Consider the following 17,500-nt stretch of genomic DNA (forward strand, 5'->3'; position numbering starts at 1 on the left):
CCTCCTCCTCTCTCCTCTCTTCCCCTTCTCCAACTCCTCCTCCCTCCTCATCCTCTCCTCTTCTCTCCTCCTCCTCCTCCTCTCTCCTCTCTCCCCCTCCTCCACCCTCCTCATCCTCTCCTCTTCTTTCCTCCTCCCTCCTCCTCTCTCCTCCTCTCCTCTCCTCTCCTCTCCTCCTCCTCTCCTCCAACTCCTCCTCCCTCCTCATCCTCTCCTCTTCTCTCCCCCTCCTCCTCCTCTCTCCCCCTCCTCCTCTCTCCTCTCTCCCCCTCCTCCAACTCCTCCTCCCTCCTCATCCTCTCCTCTTCTCTCCTCCTCGTCCTCTCTCCTCTCTCCCCCTCCTCCAACTCCTCCTCCCTCCTCATCCTCTCCTCTTTTCTCCTCCTCCTCCTCTCTCCTCTCTCCCCCTCCTCCAACTCCTCCTCCCTCCTCATCCTCTCCTCTTCTCTCCTCCTCCTCCTCTCTCCTCTCTCCCCCTCCTCCTCCCTCCTCATCCTCTCCTCTCCTCTTCTCTCCTCCTCCTCCTCTCTCCTCTTTCCCCCTCCTCCTCCCTCCTCATCCTCTCCTCTTCTCTCCTCCTCCTCCTCTCTCCCCCTCCTCCTCCCTCCTCATCCTCTCCTCTTCTCTCCCCCTCCTCCAACTCCTCCTCCCTCCTCATCCTCTCCTCTTCTCTCCTCCTCCTCCTCCTCTCTCCTCTCTCCCCCTCCTCCAACTCCTCCTCCCTCCTCATCCTCTCCTCTTCTCTCCTCCTCGTCCTCTCTCCTCTCTCCCCCTCCTCCAACTCCTCCTCCCTCCTCATCCTCTCCTCTTTTCTGCTCCTCTCTCCTCTCTCCCCCTTCTCCAACTCCTCCTCCCTCCTCATCCTCTCCTCTTCTCTCCTCCTCCTCCTCTCTCCTCTTTCCCCCTCCTCCTCCCTCCTCATCCTCTCCTCTTCTCTCCTCCTCCTCCTCTCTCCTCTCTCCCCCTCCTCCTCCCTCCTCATCCTCTCCTCTTCTCTCCTCCTCCTCCTCCTCTCTCCTCTTTCCCCCTCCTCCTCCCTCCTCATCCTCTCCTCTTCTCTCCTCCTCCTCCTCTCTCCTCTCTCCCCCTCCTCCTCCCTCCTCATCCTCTCCTCTTCTCTCCTCCTCCTCCTCTCTCCTCTCTCCCCCTCCTCCTCCCTCCTCATCCTCTCCTCTTCTCTCCTCCTCCTCCTCTCTCCTCTCTCCCCCTCCTCCTCCTCTGCTCCTCCTGCAGGCTGAGAACCTCCTCTTGGATGCTGACATGAATATTAAAATAGCAGACTTTGGCTTCAGTAATGAGTTCACTGTCGGTGGGAAACTGGACACTTTCTGTGGCTCTCCTCCGTACGCTGCTCCAGAGCTCTTTCAGGTAAACACACTCTTTCATTCATTCATGGAAGCGTGTTTGATGTTTGCAGCCGGTGATGACATCACTTGGTTGTCAGGGGAGACGTACCTGTAAGTAAAGAACTCTACCTGACGTGAGCCTCATGTGACGAAGCTGACCCTGCTCCAGCTCCCTCTGTGGACTCTGCAGTCCTCCACCCAGGATCCAGGACCAGGATCTCACCTGACTGGAGCGTCTTTGCTCCTGTTTTTGGTCTTTTCAGCTCAAATGTTGCTGCATATGAAGTGAGAGCTGCTGGTTGGCAGCCATGACAGTTGGCGTCCATGTTTGTTTTGGTTCTGGCGTTTGTTGGGTCGTCTCTCTTCAGTGTATCTGTGTGTAACTGTAGTGTGTGTGTGTGTGTGTGTGTGTGTGTGTGTGTGTGTGTGTGTGTGTGTGTGTGTGTGTGTGTGTGTGTGTGTGTGTGTGTGTGTGTGTGTCAGGGTAAGAAGTATGACGGTCCAGAGGTGGACGTGTGGAGTCTGGGTGTAATCCTCTACACTCTGGTCAGTGGATCTCTGCCGTTTGATGGACAGAACCTCAAGGTGAGTACCACAGGAACAGTGGATTGACGTGTGGAGTCCCTCAGGGACACACTCTGTCTCTCTGCCTGTCTGATGTCTCTGTGTCTGTCTGTCCGTCTGCAGGAGCTGAGGGAGCGAGTGCTGCGTGGTAAATACCGGATTCCCTTCTACATGTCGACTGACTGTGAGAACCTGCTGAAACGCTTCCTGGTGTTGAATCCAGGGAAACGAGGAACTCTGGAGGTCAGAACTCTCACTGTGTCATTGACTGATGGACGGACGGACGGACGGATGGACGGACGGACAGGGACAGGCAGGCAGGGACAGACAGACAGACGGACGGACAAACAAACAGACAGACAGACAGACAGGGACAGGCAGGCAGACAGACAGACAGACAGACGGACAGACGGACGGACAAACAAACAGACAGACAGACACCCAAGCGACAGACTGGATGAATTCAGTCCACTGAGTCAAAGTCAACAGTTGTCAGTTTCTTCCTGTTGTCTGTCTCAGAGGACTGAGTGTCTGTGGACTGAAGACAGTTCATGGACTGAAGCTGCTAGAGGAAGAGAGTTAGCATCAGTTAGCAACAGAGTTAGCATCAGTTAGCATCAGCAGCTAATCCCCTGGGCTCTGTTAGCGTGTCCGTCTTGAGGAGGCCGGCTGTCCTCGTGGCTTTGTTCTGGTCTTTCTTTTAGCACCAAGCTGTCGTTTCCTCTGAGCTGTTCAATTGATCAGCTGATCGTTTCTCTGTTGTTATCTGAATGTGTCCTCCTCAGCAAATCATGAAGGATCGCTGGATCAACACCGGCTCAGACGAAGAGACGCTGAAACCCTTCATTGAACCGGAGCTGGACATCAGAGACCAAAAGAGGATCGGTACACATTTGCATCTTAAATCCTTTATTTGGATCCAGCACTTAGAGTACAAGTACACATGCTGAAGAGTGTAATGGTCTGTCATAATATTGTTGTTCAACCCGACTTCGACAAACAAACAAACTTCACTGGATCCTTGTGGACCTTCAGACCGTGTCACGCTCTGAACTGGAGACGATTGAGTCTCTTTATTTAGCTGCATGAAAGCAACAACACAGACCGACTGTGAGGCTGTCTCTGCTCCGCCCTCCTGCGCTGTCAGAGCTGCCGGCAGCCAATCAGAAGCGAGGATGCTGACGTGGCGTTCTTACGCTGTGTGCGTTTCAGACATGATGGTGGCCATGGGTTACTCCAGAGAGGAGATCAATGATTCGCTCACCAAGATGAAGTATGATGACATCACAGCTGCCTACCTGCTGCTGGGACGCAAGGCTGCTGAGGTCAGAGGTGGTTACCGCGGTAACAACAGGTGAGCTAAGCAGCAGTCATATGAACAGCGCTGTGTTTGTTCTTCAGGTGGAGGCGAGTGACTCCTCGTCCTCCAGCAGCGTGTCTTTGCTCAAACCTCGTCCGTCCAGCAGCAGCCAGTCTCCTGCTCACCTCCTCAACCCGCACTCCTCCTCCTCCTCCTCCAAACAGAGGAGGTACAGTGACCAAGGTACACCCTGAGACCAGGACCAGGATGTAATCCAGATTACACTTACAGACCGTAACTCCCCACTGCTCCTCCTCTCCTCCTCCCCCCTCTCTGTTCCCCTCCAGTGTGTTCGGCCTCCTCGGCCGCTCCTCACTCCAGAAGGAGTCAGACGACGGCATCAGCAGAGGGGGAGGTGAAGCAAGAGGTGGGAGCTCAGAACAGGAAGTCCAGTCCTGCAGAGGGAGGCAGTCCTCTGCTGGGGAACGCCAACAACCCCAACATGGCCGACATCCCTGAGCGGAGGAAGACGTCGGCCAAGCCCACCGTGAGTTCATGTGTCAGACAGGTGAACACAGGTGTGAAAGCAGGGAACCTTGAACAGGCTCTCCGGTCTTTACACTTTATTTTACACCTTTTAGACTTCTGTTCAGGAGAATGCAGCGTTCGGTATCGGCTCTGATACTGTGCGCGTACTTGTACTCATAAAACTGCTCCCATACAACGTGGCAAAGACTGTCCAGAGACCCACGAGCAGAAGAACGTCGGAGGCTCTGAGCAGCACATGTTCTCAGGAGCAGCTGCAGATGGTCTGACAGAAGGCGCCATCAGAAGCAGCTCTGAGAACATGTGCAGCTCGGGCTCTGTTACCTGACCGTGAACACACACTGTGTTTCTCTTTGCTTTGCTTCTGAGCGTCTCTTCTCTTTGTGTGTGAACCGTCAGAGCGGATCGTCCAGCATGACGAGGAGGAACACGTACGTCTGCAGCGAGAGGAACTCCGCAGATCGACACTCGGTGGTCCAGAACGGCAAAGAGAACAGGTACCGGTGTGGTCTGTGATGGTGTTCACGTTTTTATGTCCGCACCAAATGCTAAACTTCAGGCAGCCTCAGAAGTTAGCGTAGCATTAGCTTTGTAGCTCATCTCAGATAGCTGCCATGCTAACCTGTAGCTGAGTGTCTCCTCAGACTGCTGTGACCCTCAGTCAGTGTCCGTCTTTTCTAATGAGGTAATGTCAGACCCCAGGTGATCTAATGATGTAACATGTAACCCCCCCAGTTCAGCCACCACCCCCCCTCAGAGGTCAGTGGGCGGAGCCTCCACTCACAGCATCAGCAGTGGAGCAACTCCCCCCGACCGGCTGCGTTTCCCTCGGGGGACGGCGAGTCGCAGCACCTTCCATGGAGGTCAGCTCAGAGATAGACGCACCGCCACCTACAATGGCCCCCCCGCCTCACCCAGCCTGTCACACGATGCCACGCCTCTCGCCCAATCACGAGCCAGAGGATCCACCAACCTGTTCTCCAAACTCACATCCAAACTCACACGAAGGTATGCTAAGAAAAGCTTGTCTGACTGTTCACAGGTGTGTCGCTGTGGCAGGTAAATTTAAAACAAATTTAAACAGGACGTCAGGACTGAGGAAGACCTCAATCCAGGACCAGAACCTAGACTCTCATTTCTAAAACAGTGTGTAGCATCAGTACCTAAAGTGTGTGCACGCTCACCTGCACCCTCTAGAAATCACAGTCCACCCGGAAACCTGCACAGGTGTCTCAGCCTCAAGTCCCGCCCTTTGCACACCTCCACGCCGTAAACAGTCAAAGCACCTCACGAACGCTGCTGCGTGTCGATCAGCGGTTCTTTAGGGTGGCAGACAAAGGAAAGCATTTCTTCTGAGGCAGGTGGAGGAGCAGGTGGAGGTCATACAGGACAATGGAGACCACAGATCTGAAGGTGGAGGCAAAGACAACACCTGCAGCCTCCATCACACGTCACCTTAAAGCACTGACGCTCCGTCTGCAGCTCTCTGCTCGGACTGGATGTCACCTCCACCTCCATGATGATGATGATGATGATGATGATGATGATGATGGTTAGCGTACAGTCCGCCCTCTCCTCAGTCAGCACATTCTCCTGTCAGGTTTGATTCTGTAGATGACAGTGAGGGAGGTGCTGTGCGCCTCCGTCAGGCCTAACAGGTGTAAATGAGAGCTCAGGTTGGCCCAGAACACCTGTCTGCTTCTTCTTCTTCTGTTGCTGTTTGCCTCAGTTAACTGTAACTTTCTCATCTGTTTACTAACACCTGAACTCATCTTCCGTCCTTCCTTCCTTGTTCCCTTGTCTCCTTCCTCGTGTCCTGTCAGAGGTGTGTCTGAGGTTGAGAGGAACGGGCGAGCTGAGGGGTCCAGGTGAGTCAGACAGGTGTTTTTTGTGCTGAAGCAGGATGTTTATGCTGCTGAGTGTTCAGCATTATTAGGATTTGCTTTGTTCTGATTGGCTTATGCAGTTAGAGGATGGTACTGCAGGCCGGCCAATCAGAAGTTTGTGAGTAGTTTTATGAACAAATGAAATGTCTGAGACACAACACGAATATTAGTCAGACTGAAGGGAGACCACGCCCTCCGCTCTCCGATTGGCTCAGCTGATTGTTAAACTGCCCACCTTTAATTCTGCTCTCTCTGCTCCCTCCAGTCGTAATGTGTCATGTGATCAGAAGGAGGATCCCGGTTCTCCTGCTGCTCCTCAGCTGAAGGAGTCGAAGCCTCGCTCCCTGAGGTTCACCTGGAGCATGAAGACCACGTCCTCCATGGAGCCTCAGGACATGATGAGGGAGATCAGGAAAGTCCTGGACGCCAACAACTGTGACTATGAACAGCGCGAGTCCTTCCTGCTGCTCTGCGTCCATGGAGACGGACACGCCGACAGCCTCGTCCAATGGGAGATGGAGGTGTGCAAACTGCCCCGCCTCTCACTCAACGGCGTCCGCTTCAAACGGATCTCAGGGACATCCATCGCCTTCAAGAATGTCGCCTCCAAGATCGCCAACGAACTCAAGCTGTAGAGATGCAGACAGGTAGAGACAGACAGAGACAGAGAGAGAGACAGCTAGAGACAGAGAGAGAGACAGAAAGACAGGTAGAGACAGACACATAGAGACACAGAGACAGGTAGAGACAGTCACATAGAGACACAGACAGGTTAACATGTTTGTGATGATGTCACCGTCTTGTCTCTAATTGAAGCTGCTGTCTGTGTGTCTGTCCAGGGTGTCCTTCACCTGCCACCATGGACATGAATGACTGCTGCAACGGATGATGGGACTTGAAGTCCAGTGTTATGAGAAGACACAGGAAGTGTTCTGCTGTGATGTACATTTGCTTTATTTTGAAAGACCCGCTGCAGTGACTGAACATCATGTGTTTAGCCCCGCCCACCAGATAAATATGAAGGCGAGGTCACGTCTAAGGGGTGGGGTCATAGAAACTGGGCAGGTGATGTGGAAGCAGACAGGTTGGTAAGTCCTGTTTGTGAATGTAAATACTTTGTCTGACAGACTCACCTGGTTTTGATGTTCATCTGTTCTCTTTTGTACATGTAAACAGTCAGCTGATCAACTGCTGATCCTCAGCTGATCGACTGCTGATCACGGCTGATCGACTGCTGATCATCAGCTGATCGACTGCTTATCACAGCTGATCGACTGCTGATCAGCAGCTGATCGTCAGTTGATCGACTGCTGATCCTCAGCTGATGGACTGCTGATGATCAGCTGATGGACTGCTGATGATCAGCTGATCGACTGCTGATCACAGCTGATCGACTGCTGATCATCAGCTGATTGACTGCTGATCCTCAGCTGATCGACTGCTGATCACAGCTGATCAACTGCTGATCATCAGCTGATCGACTGCTGATCCTCAGCTGATCGACTGCTGATCACAGCTGATCGACTGCTGATCAGCAGCTGATCGACTGCTGATCACAGCTGATCGACTGATGATCATCAGCTGATCATCAGCTGATGGACTGCTGATGATCAGCTGATCGACTGCTGATCATCAGCTGATCGACTGCTGATCACAGCTGATTGACTGATGATCATCAGCTGATCACAGCTGATCCACTGCTGATCATCAGCTGATCCACTGCTGATCAAAGCTGATCAACTGCTGATTCTCAGCTGATCGTCAGCTGATCGACTGCTGATCATCAGCTGATCGTCAGTTGATCGACTGCTGATCCTCAGCTGATCACGTGGTCATTAGCTGGCTGTCAGCTGACTGTTGTTGTTGTTTGTTACCTGAACCTCAGGTAAACCTGTTTCTCATTAAACACCTTGAACACAGCTTCCTGTCTGACCTGCCTGATCTTTGAATGACAGTGAAACTACAGGAGCCCAGAGGGGCCACAGCTGTCGGCTCATTTTGAACCAAATCAGCTGCAGCAGGTCTGTCGGCGGGGTTGTGTGATTGGTCAGCGAGGGTTTTTAGTGATGATGCTGTCAGAGAGGAGGAAGGTTTTTACGGAGAGCCTGAAGGACCAAACTTTACATTTAATAAACAAATAAAACAGTTTTCTGATCAAATTTTTGTGTCTCTGCAGAATAAACAAGGAAGGTTGTTGTTAAACTTGTTGTTACTAAACCTGAACATCCAATCAGCAGGAACGCTTATGCATCAGACCAGTCTCAATGCTTCTCCTCAAATGAGAGACGTCATTGGTCTGCTTACTTACTTTCTTCATCCTCCAGCACCTGGACTCCGCAGGAACCTACGCCAGGATCCTGTTTGTGGATTTCAGCTCTGCCTTTAACACCATCATCCCAAACCTGGTACGCTGCTGCCACCGCCGAGGACAAGGGCAGACAGCAGCGTGTCATTGGGTCTGCAGAGAAGGTGATAGCTGCAGTCTCCCGTCTCTCCAGGACCTGTACGCCTCCAGGACGCTGAGGCGTGCAGGTAAGATTGTGGCTGATCCCTCCCACCCCGGACACAAACTCTTTGAGACACTCCCCTCTGTCAGGAGGCTGCAGTCCATCAGGACCAAAACCTCACGCCACAAGAACAGTTTTTTCCCGTCTGCTGTCAGCCTTATTAACAAGGCCTGGAACCCCCCCGACACTCCTCACACTCCACCTCTGACCCTACTTGTCATTGACACTGCCATGACCGTGACCACGACCATGACCATGCCCCTGTGCTTACATTAACGCTCTGCTTGGACTTCCTTTTGAAGAAACACACTGTGCTTCTGTAAAAAAAACAGACTTGTGTATTGTCGGCCCTGCTGGCCGTTCGGTCTGAGAAAGTGGGCGTGTGGTCTGACGTAGACTAATCATTGTTTTTTTTTCGAGGTAATCAGCTGATCCAGCTTCCAATTAGACTGATCGTGATCACCTGGGCCCGGTGCATGGAAGGAGTTACATGCGTGGTTGGTGCTGCTTTGGCTCTGCTTGGTTCGGTTCAGCTCGGCTCGGCTCTGCTCTCTGCTCGACTTGTTTCTCCCGACCAGCGCCTGTTGCTTTTGTTCGTATTTTTGGTGGTTAGGTTTATTTGTGTAAATAAATATATTTTGTATTTGGCTTTGCTCTGCGTTTCTTCGCTATTTGTCATTTCCTTTGAGCCAGGTCATGACAGTAAATATATTTATATTGTTGTATTTTTTACTTACTGTTATATTTTTACTTGTTTAATAGCTTCTTTTTAGTAGCTGTGTCACGCACCAACCTCACCAAAGCAAATTCCTCGTATGTGTAAAATCGTACTTGGCAATAAAGCTTTTTCTGATTCTGAATCTACTGTGAGACCTCGATGCAGCTGATCAATATCAATAATCAATGACGTCAGACACAGAACATTTACTGCTGTCAAATACAGTGTGTGTGCGTGCGTGCGTGTGTGTGTGTGTTTCTAATCTGAATCTTTTGTGTTTCGTCTTCATTTAACTTCAGTTCTTATTTTCTGTTTGTGTCTAAATTCTGTCAGGCAGAATAAATGTCTTCAGGTCAGTGAACGCCTCACGGAGGACAACGTGTTTTTAACAGCAGACGAGCAGAAAGTCCTCCATCATGGTTTGACCTGCGTGTGTGTGTGTGTGTATGTGTGTGTGTGTGTGTTGAATGACGACAGGTGAGCAGCAGCAGGTGTTTAGTTCGGGGCCACACAGACTTTATTAGATATTTCAGGTGTTAGATGAGTCCAACAGGTGCAGACAGGAAATAGAAAATCCTTCACATGTTGGAAGACTGAAGTCTAACTGAGCGGCTCTAAACGTCCTGCAGCAGGACGGTTTCTGATTGATTACAGTGGGGTGGGGGGGGGTTGGGGGGGGTGGGGAGTGAGGGGGGGGGGGTGTCGGAGGTTACGGTGACACAGTTCACTTCTGCTCGGGCATCAGGTCGTCGATGCTCTCTCCGCCCTCCAGACGTTTCTCCATGTCCACCAGCAGGTTGACTCCGTCCACCACCATCTGGACCAGCTCCACCTCTGAGAAGCCCAGACGGTCGGCGTTAGAGATGTCAAAGACTCCGCCCACCGCCGCCGTGTCCACGCCACCTGAGAGACACACAGGAAGTGATGTCACAGGGATAGGTATACCTTGGCCTCGAGGTCTGTTAGTGGTGGTTCAGACCCTCCTCTGTCGGACAGGAAGCAGGAAGCTGAGGAAACGTCCATATTTGACAAATCTAACATGTAATACAAACATATTCCTTATCATTTAAAACCTGAACGATTGAAGACGTTTGACTTCCTGAGACTTTAATGGCAGAAACACTGTGGAAGACACTCACACGTCTCCGCTGACGTCGTTCGTCTCGTGTCATTGGGTGTTTGCTGGACGACCACGATGGAAATGAACCTTTCAGTTTATCGTGTAAATGCGTTGTTTACAATTATTCTGGTTTTTGATCATCCGTCAGTTTACAGAAACATCGAATCTGATCATTAAGCGATCCAGTGATCAGCTGACTCTACAGGTGTTTCATACGCAGGTAAAACTACCAGGAATGATCAAATGAAAGATGAACTTCACAGTGTTTGAATGAAATGTTGTGACCCATTAACAAAAAGTTATTTCAGTATAAATGAAGCCGTTTAAACAGTTCATCCGTTTCCTGTTTCTCCTCAAACAATAAATGATTTAATGGCTACATTCATTTTCAGGCTTTTAATTTGTATTTTTGTTCCACTTCCTGCTCACTGGTCATTTCTTGCTTGTTTCTAAATATCAAACCAGAAGCAGGAGCTCTAGTTGGCCAGAGTTTACCTGTCTGTCTGCCTACCTGTCTCTCTGTTTACCTGTCTGTCTGTCTGTCTGTCTGTCTGTCTGTCTGTCTGTCTGTCTGTCTGTCTGTCTACATGTCTCTCTGTTTACCTGTCTGTCTACCTACCTGTCTCTCTGTTTACCTGTCTGTCTGTTTACCTGTGTGTCTGTCTACCTGTCTCTCTGTTTACCTGTCTGTCTGTCTGTCTACCTGTCTCTCTGTTTACCTGTCTTTCTGCCTACCTGTCTGTCTACCTGTCTCTCTGTTTACCTGTCTTTCTGCTTACCTGTCTGTCTACCTGTCTCTCAGCCTACCTGTCTCCCTGTTTACCGGTCTGTCTGTCTACCTGTCTCTCTCTTTACCTGTCTGTCTGTCTGTCTGTCTGTCTGTCTACCTGTCTCTCTGTTTACCTGTCTTTCTGCCTACCTGTCTGTCTACCTGTCTCTCCGCCTACCTGTCTTTCTGCCTACCTGTCTGTCTACCTGTCTCTCTGTTTACCTGTCCCTCTCTTCTGCAGCCTCAGCCTCTTCAGGATCTCTCCAAATTTCTCGTTTTTGCTGAGGTTTGGCAGTTTGACGTGGACGCCGGCTCTCAGTCCGGTCCCCAGGTTAGACGGACAGGTGAGGACGTAGCCCAGGTGTTCGTTCCACATGAACTCATGACCTCGGTCCTTAAACAAAGCCTCGATCTGCCAGAGGGAGACAAACGGGTAATGTGGTGAGAGGGACAACGGGAGTCTGCCCAAATACTCCAGGACATCGTCCTGGCGATGTCACTGTGTCGTCAAAGACGACCTGTCCTGGAAACAGGAAGTGAGGTGTTCACCTTGGTGAGTCCGGTGCAGAAGCGGTTGAACACCTCCCTCATGTTGCCTCCTTTTTGCATGCTGATGACACGCAGGTGATCCTCCTCGTTCACCCAAACCAGGAAGGTCTTGTTGTCATTGTGCCTGCAGGCAAGCGTGAAGGGTAAATTACATGATGGACAGGAAGTTCAGACACAACAGGAAGTCAGTCAACTATGCCCAGGTGACGGGTTGTTTGAGAGAGGTCTGAACCAAACGCTCAGTTACACTCATTCATCTGATTCCATCACTGAAGAACATGAAGAACTCTTGAGAGAGGAAGTTCTTCACGTTTACCAAGTAACACTGAAATAAGTCAATGAGTTCAGCGTATTCGGGGGGTGGGGTGGTGGGGTGGTGGGGGGGGTGGGGGTTCATCACTGGGAGGAAAACCAGAGGGTGACATTAGGTTTAGCTTAGGTTATTCGGACATTAGGTTTAAAAAAAGCTGTTTCGCACATATTTATTCGCTATCTCATTCCTGCGACTCATTATCTCACTCTTGCGACTCGGCAGTCGTTGCACTGACCAGATGCCGCGGCCGTCCGGCCAATCACGGGCCATGCCGGATGCCAGCAGCAGCGGGGAGACGGGCTTGTCAAACAGGAAGTGGTCATCGATCAGCTGCTGCTGCTCCTCCTCCGTCATGTTCTTCAGAGCATAGTACTTTCCCTTTAAGTCCCCATCCAGGACATCCAGACCTGCAGCACAGACAGAAGGTCAGAGGTCAGAGGTCAGACATTAAGGTACGACTTTGATTGAAAGATTCATACTGAAGGACGAAGGTATTTCCAGGAAATGACACCTGTAAAAAAAGTACTATCTTTACTTCCTTTGCATGTTTGACTGCCTCTGGTAACCCGTCTCACCTGTAACCTGTCTTACCTGTGACCTGTCCCACCTGTAACCTGTCTCACCTCTGACCTGTCTCACCTCTGACCTGTCTCACCAGTAACCTGTCTGACCTCTGACCTGTCTCACCTCTGACCTGTCTCACCTGTGACCTGTCTCACCTCTAGCCTGTCTCACCTGTAACCTGTCTCACCTCTAGCCTGTCTCACCTGTAACCTTTCTCACCTCTGACCGGTCTCACCTCTGGCCTGTCTCACCTGTAACCTGTCTCCCCTCTGACCTGTCTGACCTCTGGCCTGTCTCACCTGTAACCTGTCTCACCTCTGACCTGTCTCCCCTCTGACCTGTCTGACCTCTGGCCTGTCTCACCTGTAACCTGTCTCACCTCTGACCTGTCTCACCTGTAACCTGTCTCACCTCTGACCTGTCTCCCCTCTGACCTGTCTCCCCTCTGACCTGTCTGACCTCTGGCCTGTCTCACCTGTAACCTGTCTCACCTCTGACCTGTCTCCCCTCTGGCCTGTCTCACCTCTGACCTGTCTCACCTCTGGCCTGTCTCACCTCTGACCTGTCTCCCCTCTGACCTGTCTGACCTCTGGCCTGTCTCACCTGTAACCTGTCTGACCTCTGACCTGTCTCCCCTCTGACCTGTCTCCCCTCTGACCTGTCTGACCTCTGGCCTGTCTCACCTGTAACCTGTCTGACCTCTGACCTGTCTCACCTCTGACCTGTCTCACCTGTAACCTGTCTCACCTCTGGCCTGTCTCACCTGTAACCCGTCTCACCTCTGACCTGTCTCCCCTCTGACCTGTCTGACCTCTGGCCTGTCTCACCTGTAACCTGTCTCACCTCTGACCTGTCTCCCCTCTGACCTGTCTCACCTCTGACCTGTCTCACCTGTAACCTGTCTCCCCTCTGACCTGTCTGACCTCTGGCCTGTCTCACCTGTAACCTGTCTCACCTCTGACCTGTCTCCCCTCTGACCTGTCTCACCTGTAACCTGTCTCACCTCTGACCTGTCTCACCTGTAACCTGTCTCCCCTCTGACCTGTCCATCACTTTATTCCAGACTGAAATCTCTCCTCACCTGTCAGATCATTGTCATAAATGTGGTTCAGACGTTCACGTTTCATCGGCGCCGCCATCAGCATGTTAGCGTTTAGCCTCACAGCGCTGTTAGCACGGCTGTATCTGTTTGATTTATACATTTTGTTTTTCCATTAAAAAGTGAAATTCGCTCCGTCTGTACTGCTGCTTGCAGACAGCAGGGGGAAGCAGAGAGTCTGCTGGTCTCAACCAATCCAGTCCAGTCCGGTTCAGTCCAGTTCCCTTTAGTCTCATCTGAATATGAAAGAGGAGGTTTTAGACGCTCTGAGCTCAGCCTCATTAAGAGTCTCAGCAGGACGACACAGAGCTCACAGTTACATAAGCGTTTGATCTGCTGCTGCATTCACTGACACGCTCACTGAGGCATGATGGGAAAATATCTAAAAAAAAAAAGCCGGACCTTTTCAGCTGCAGGCAGCTCTACATAAAAGCAGACAGCTGAAGAGTTTGTTCCTCCTCTGCCTCAGTGACTCCGCAGGAGGAGAAACACCTCCATCATCAAATCCTCAGAGTGTCCCTGAATGCACCATCAGCCTGCAGCAGGAGGATTTTTATAGACTCAAACTCACACAGAGAAACTGACGAGTCTGGACGCCAAAATCAGGACAAGAATTTTAGAGTTTGTCTTCGTATCTCCAGCTCAGTGCTCACAATCGATTCTGTCTTCACACCAACGATTTCAGCATCATCATCATTTAGTATTTCTGAAGTAATCAGTTGGTTTTTAAGTCTGTGGAACCCAAAATGCTCCGACAGCAGCTGACGACTGTGTGGAACTTGACTTTGACTTGATGCTATTTTGTTAAACCTACATTATGTGCCTGCTGGTCAGACTGGTGTCACTGGTTTCATGTCTCTGTAGTTTGCTGTGAACTTCAGCTTCAGCTTGTTCATCTCAATTCTTTGAGAACTTTTATCCTGAAGCAGCAGGTCGGCCGAGCGTGAGGAGCGTGAAACGCATCGACAGACAGCCACATCCAGCACCTGAGGAAAGTTTCTCATAACATGTGAGGAAAGTTCCCTTTAACAAATCTTGAATATTTCTTCTTGTTTTCTCTATAATTTTCATTGCAGTCATGAATCATAAATCTGTTCTTTCCATTCAAATTTCTGTGTCTTTGGTATTTTTACGTACTAATGAAAATTCGTCTTTTCGGGGACGTGGAGCAGGTCTGTCAGTCGAGGCGAAGCGTGACTGTTTTCTATCATCGGCTGGCGTTTGTGCTGATTGGTCAGAACGTTCAGCATAAACCATCACAGCTACTTTACGGTGAAACTTCCTTTTGACAAAATGACGATTTTATGTGTTTCTGCTGTTTGGGCGACTGAAGGAAACGTTTGACCTTCATGAGCTGAAGCTCGTGAGGCAGTTTCACACATGAAAGTGTAATGCAGTGTTCTACAGCCAGGGGCACCCTGACGCTGCAACAGGCAGGAAGTGATGTCATACTTTCAAGGGAGAGGTTTTCGATGGCGCGGCGTTCTCCGCGGCTGCAGTGCGGCGGCAGGCAGAAGCCACGGATGCTCCGTCCAGTCCGAACCCGAGAGCTCAGAACGTAGTTTGGATCCAGATCATCTCCACCCTGAAACCAGCAGAGAACAAGAAGATCAGCAGGGACCACAGCGGAACCACAACGGGACCACAGCGGAACCACAGCGGGACCACAGCGGGACCACAGCGGGACCACAACGGGACCACAGCGGGACCACAACGGGACCACAGCGGGACCACAGCGGGACCACAACGGAACCACAGCGGAACCACAGCGGGACCACAGCGGGACCACAACGGAACCACAGCGGGACCACAGCGGGACCACAACGGGACCACAGCGGGACCACAACGGGACCACAGCGGAACCACAGCGGGACCACAACGGAACCACAGCGGGACCACAGCGGAACCACAGCGGGACCACAACGGAACCACAGTGGAACCCACCGGTTTTATAGAACTGTCTGACGCCACAACGGTAACCACAACCAGAACAGAAAATACGGTCTGTTCGGCAGACAAAAAGGGTTCGAAATGACTCCACTCATGCTGGTCATCATATACTGATAACCTGATCGCTGTCAGGTCACAGGAACCTACCTGCAGGTTCTCAGGGTTCAGGTCAGGTTGTTGTTGTTTACCTGCAGGTTGTCGGGGTTCAGGTCAGGTTGTTGTTGTTTACCTGCAGGTTCTCAGGGTTCAGGTCAGGTTGTTGTTGTTTACCTGCAGGTTCTCAGGGTTCAGGTCAGGTTGTTGTTGTTTACCTGCAGGTTGTCGGGGTTCAGGTCCGTCTTGTGTTTGTCTGTTGGTTTGTATCCTCCGTGGCGGTCTTCGATCACTGGGTCCAGCAGATCTTTGAACACCTCATACGTCTCCTCGTCTCCGGCGACGCAGCCCACCGTCATGATGAATGGGTGACCTGCGGCGAATCAGAATGGTTTATCATTTCCTGTTCATCATTTTCTGACTGGCGGTCATTTTGGGCTGATGACCCTTAAATCAGGTGGTTTTAATTTGGAGGGACTAACATGAAAAATACATGAACTTCTCTCGTATTTCCAGCTTGTTCTTTCGTTGTTGTTGTTGTTGTTGTTGTTGTTGTTTTCTCTGTGTGTGTTTCTAACATCGTGTGGGAAAATATTTTGCTGCTGAATGAATTAAGGTGGATTTGATGAGGAGGATCAGGGGATCAGACAGGAAGTAAATGTCACGTCCCTGTGGAGGAATTAACGAGCAGAAATTAACCTAATCTAACGAGTCAATCCAATTAAAGGGTTATTATCAAGATGCAGCTGAAGTCCAGAATAGAACGTCTCTGTGTGAAGGTGACAAACAGCACCGGAGCTGCTTTGGGTGAGGGCTGACCGTGTTTGGGTCGAGGTTAGTTGGACCTGGTCTGACAAAGTGGTCACCCAGTCTGAAGGACATGCATTTACCTTCTCTGAGGTCTGGGGGAGTACTTGGTTGGGAGCAGCTATCTGGCCTGGGGAAGAGTTACCTGGGTTGGCGATTGTTACCTGGGTTGTCAACACCGGTCTGGATGACGTCGTCCAGGGTGAAGCCACTGGGCGTCTCCTTGTCCCTCAGGTTGGCGTACATTTCGGGCGTGAGCACCTTGGCCATGTGGTTGTTGTGCTTGCTGAGGTCGGGGTACTCCTGCTCCGACGAGTAGTTCATCTTCAGCTTGTTGTGGGTGTTTCCAAAAGGCATGATGACGTCCGGGCTGCTGACCTGGGAACAGTTTCAGATCAATCACATAAACGTCCACAGACCATCCGCGATGAATCCAAGAGTCCATCTTTAGTCCCCAAAGCCCAAAAACCAAATTCAATGTGGCAAACACTCGAAAACGAATCAGTTCAGCTCATAATGAGATTTTTAATGAGGTGAAAGAAAAAAAAAGGCTTCATTTATTATAAAATCTGACGTCCATGACGTGTGATTGACAGCAGGAAGCTTCTGTCTCCTCACTGCATCAGTAAAGACCAACAGCCAATGATCGATGACCAGGATCAATGAAATCAATTATTCAATCAATCGATCAATTATTATTATAACTTGCCTCGGGCTCCTTTCAGAGCAGAGGAGTTACAGTAAAGACTAAAATAGTTATTAATGAAGCCAGAGCAGTGAAATCACAGCGTTGTATTTAAAATGGAGTTTCATGTTTTAACTCCCTGATAGTTTCATCTTTTTATCACAGTTCAGATAAAATTCAACTTTAATTCAATTTATTTTGAGGCAAATATCAGTAATTATGTTAAATGATAGAATTTCCACAAATGAAACGAGGCGATAATTGACCGTTTTCTCTGTGAGCAAAAGACGAAGAAAATCACTTCAGCTTCAGAACTTTATTCAGATTTTTCTGACTTTTTTAAAGGAAGTTTCACTGAGACGCAGAGAAATCCAAAAAGTACAAATTAGATCAGCTCCTCTGTGACAGACTGACCTGAGATCAGCCCAAAGTCAATATGTTTCATGTTCTTCATTGATTTCTGCAAATTTCTCTTATTGTGAATCTGATGCAGCGAGACGTTTCACAGACTGAAAGGTGGAAACTCCAGAAACACCTGATTGGATCATTCTGCAGGTGAACAGGTGAGAGGGTCATGGTTGGTATGAAAGGCTCAGTCGATCGTAGAGGATGGAAAGAGTTCACCACTTTGTGAACTAAAGCTGTCAGATAGAAGTAATGAAGTACAAGTAGAAAGTATCAGAC

The 17,500-nt window shown here is 50.3% G+C and overlaps 2 protein-coding genes across 5 annotated transcripts in view; one reads left to right on the forward strand and one right to left on the reverse strand.

Annotated features, from left to right (window-relative positions):
• Positions 1–7,789, forward strand: part of LOC139347953 (MAP/microtubule affinity-regulating kinase 3-like) — a 13,392-nt gene extending 5,603 nt beyond the window's left edge. For 2 of the 4 annotated variants that reach the window (XM_070987851.1, XM_070987853.1), the window contains 12 exons: positions 1,234–1,368; positions 1,830–1,931; positions 2,034–2,153; positions 2,696–2,795; positions 3,123–3,235; positions 3,312–3,453; positions 3,558–3,757; positions 4,156–4,253; positions 4,492–4,764; positions 5,580–5,624; positions 5,908–6,289; positions 6,482–7,770. In XM_070987851.1, coding sequence (XP_070843952.1) covers positions 1,234–1,368; positions 1,830–1,931; positions 2,034–2,153; positions 2,696–2,795; positions 3,123–3,235; positions 3,312–3,453; positions 3,558–3,757; positions 4,156–4,253; positions 4,492–4,764; positions 5,580–5,624; positions 5,908–6,277 — 1,698 coding nt within the window. In that variant the 3' untranslated portion in view covers positions 6,278–6,289; positions 6,482–7,770. Of the gene's footprint in view, positions 1–1,233; positions 1,369–1,829; positions 1,932–2,033; positions 2,154–2,695; positions 2,796–3,122; positions 3,236–3,311; positions 3,454–3,557; positions 3,758–4,155; positions 4,254–4,491; positions 4,765–5,579; positions 5,625–5,907; positions 6,290–6,481 lie in introns of those variants that run through there. The other 2 variants (XM_070987852.1, XR_011603359.1) reach the window with 2 other exon arrangements.
• Positions 7,790–9,361: 1,572 nt separating this feature from the next.
• Positions 9,362–17,500, reverse strand: part of LOC139347956 (creatine kinase B-type) — a 13,690-nt gene continuing 5,551 nt past the window's right edge. Inside the window, exons 3-9 of the mRNA XM_070987859.1 lie at positions 16,296–16,509; positions 15,543–15,697; positions 14,734–14,866; positions 11,854–12,025; positions 11,306–11,429; positions 10,979–11,168; positions 9,362–9,770 (exon numbers count right to left, since the gene is read on the reverse strand). Coding sequence (XP_070843960.1) covers positions 9,592–9,770; positions 10,979–11,168; positions 11,306–11,429; positions 11,854–12,025; positions 14,734–14,866; positions 15,543–15,697; positions 16,296–16,488 — 1,146 coding nt within the window. The 5' untranslated portion in view covers positions 16,489–16,509 and the 3' untranslated portion in view covers positions 9,362–9,591. The remainder of the gene's footprint in view (positions 9,771–10,978; positions 11,169–11,305; positions 11,430–11,853; positions 12,026–14,733; positions 14,867–15,542; positions 15,698–16,295; positions 16,510–17,500) is intronic.

The sequence above is a fragment of the Chaetodon trifascialis genome, chromosome 19 (assembly GCF_039877785.1).
Source record: "Chaetodon trifascialis isolate fChaTrf1 chromosome 19, fChaTrf1.hap1, whole genome shotgun sequence".
Taxonomy (NCBI): Eukaryota; Metazoa; Chordata; class Actinopteri; order Chaetodontiformes; family Chaetodontidae; genus Chaetodon; species Chaetodon trifascialis.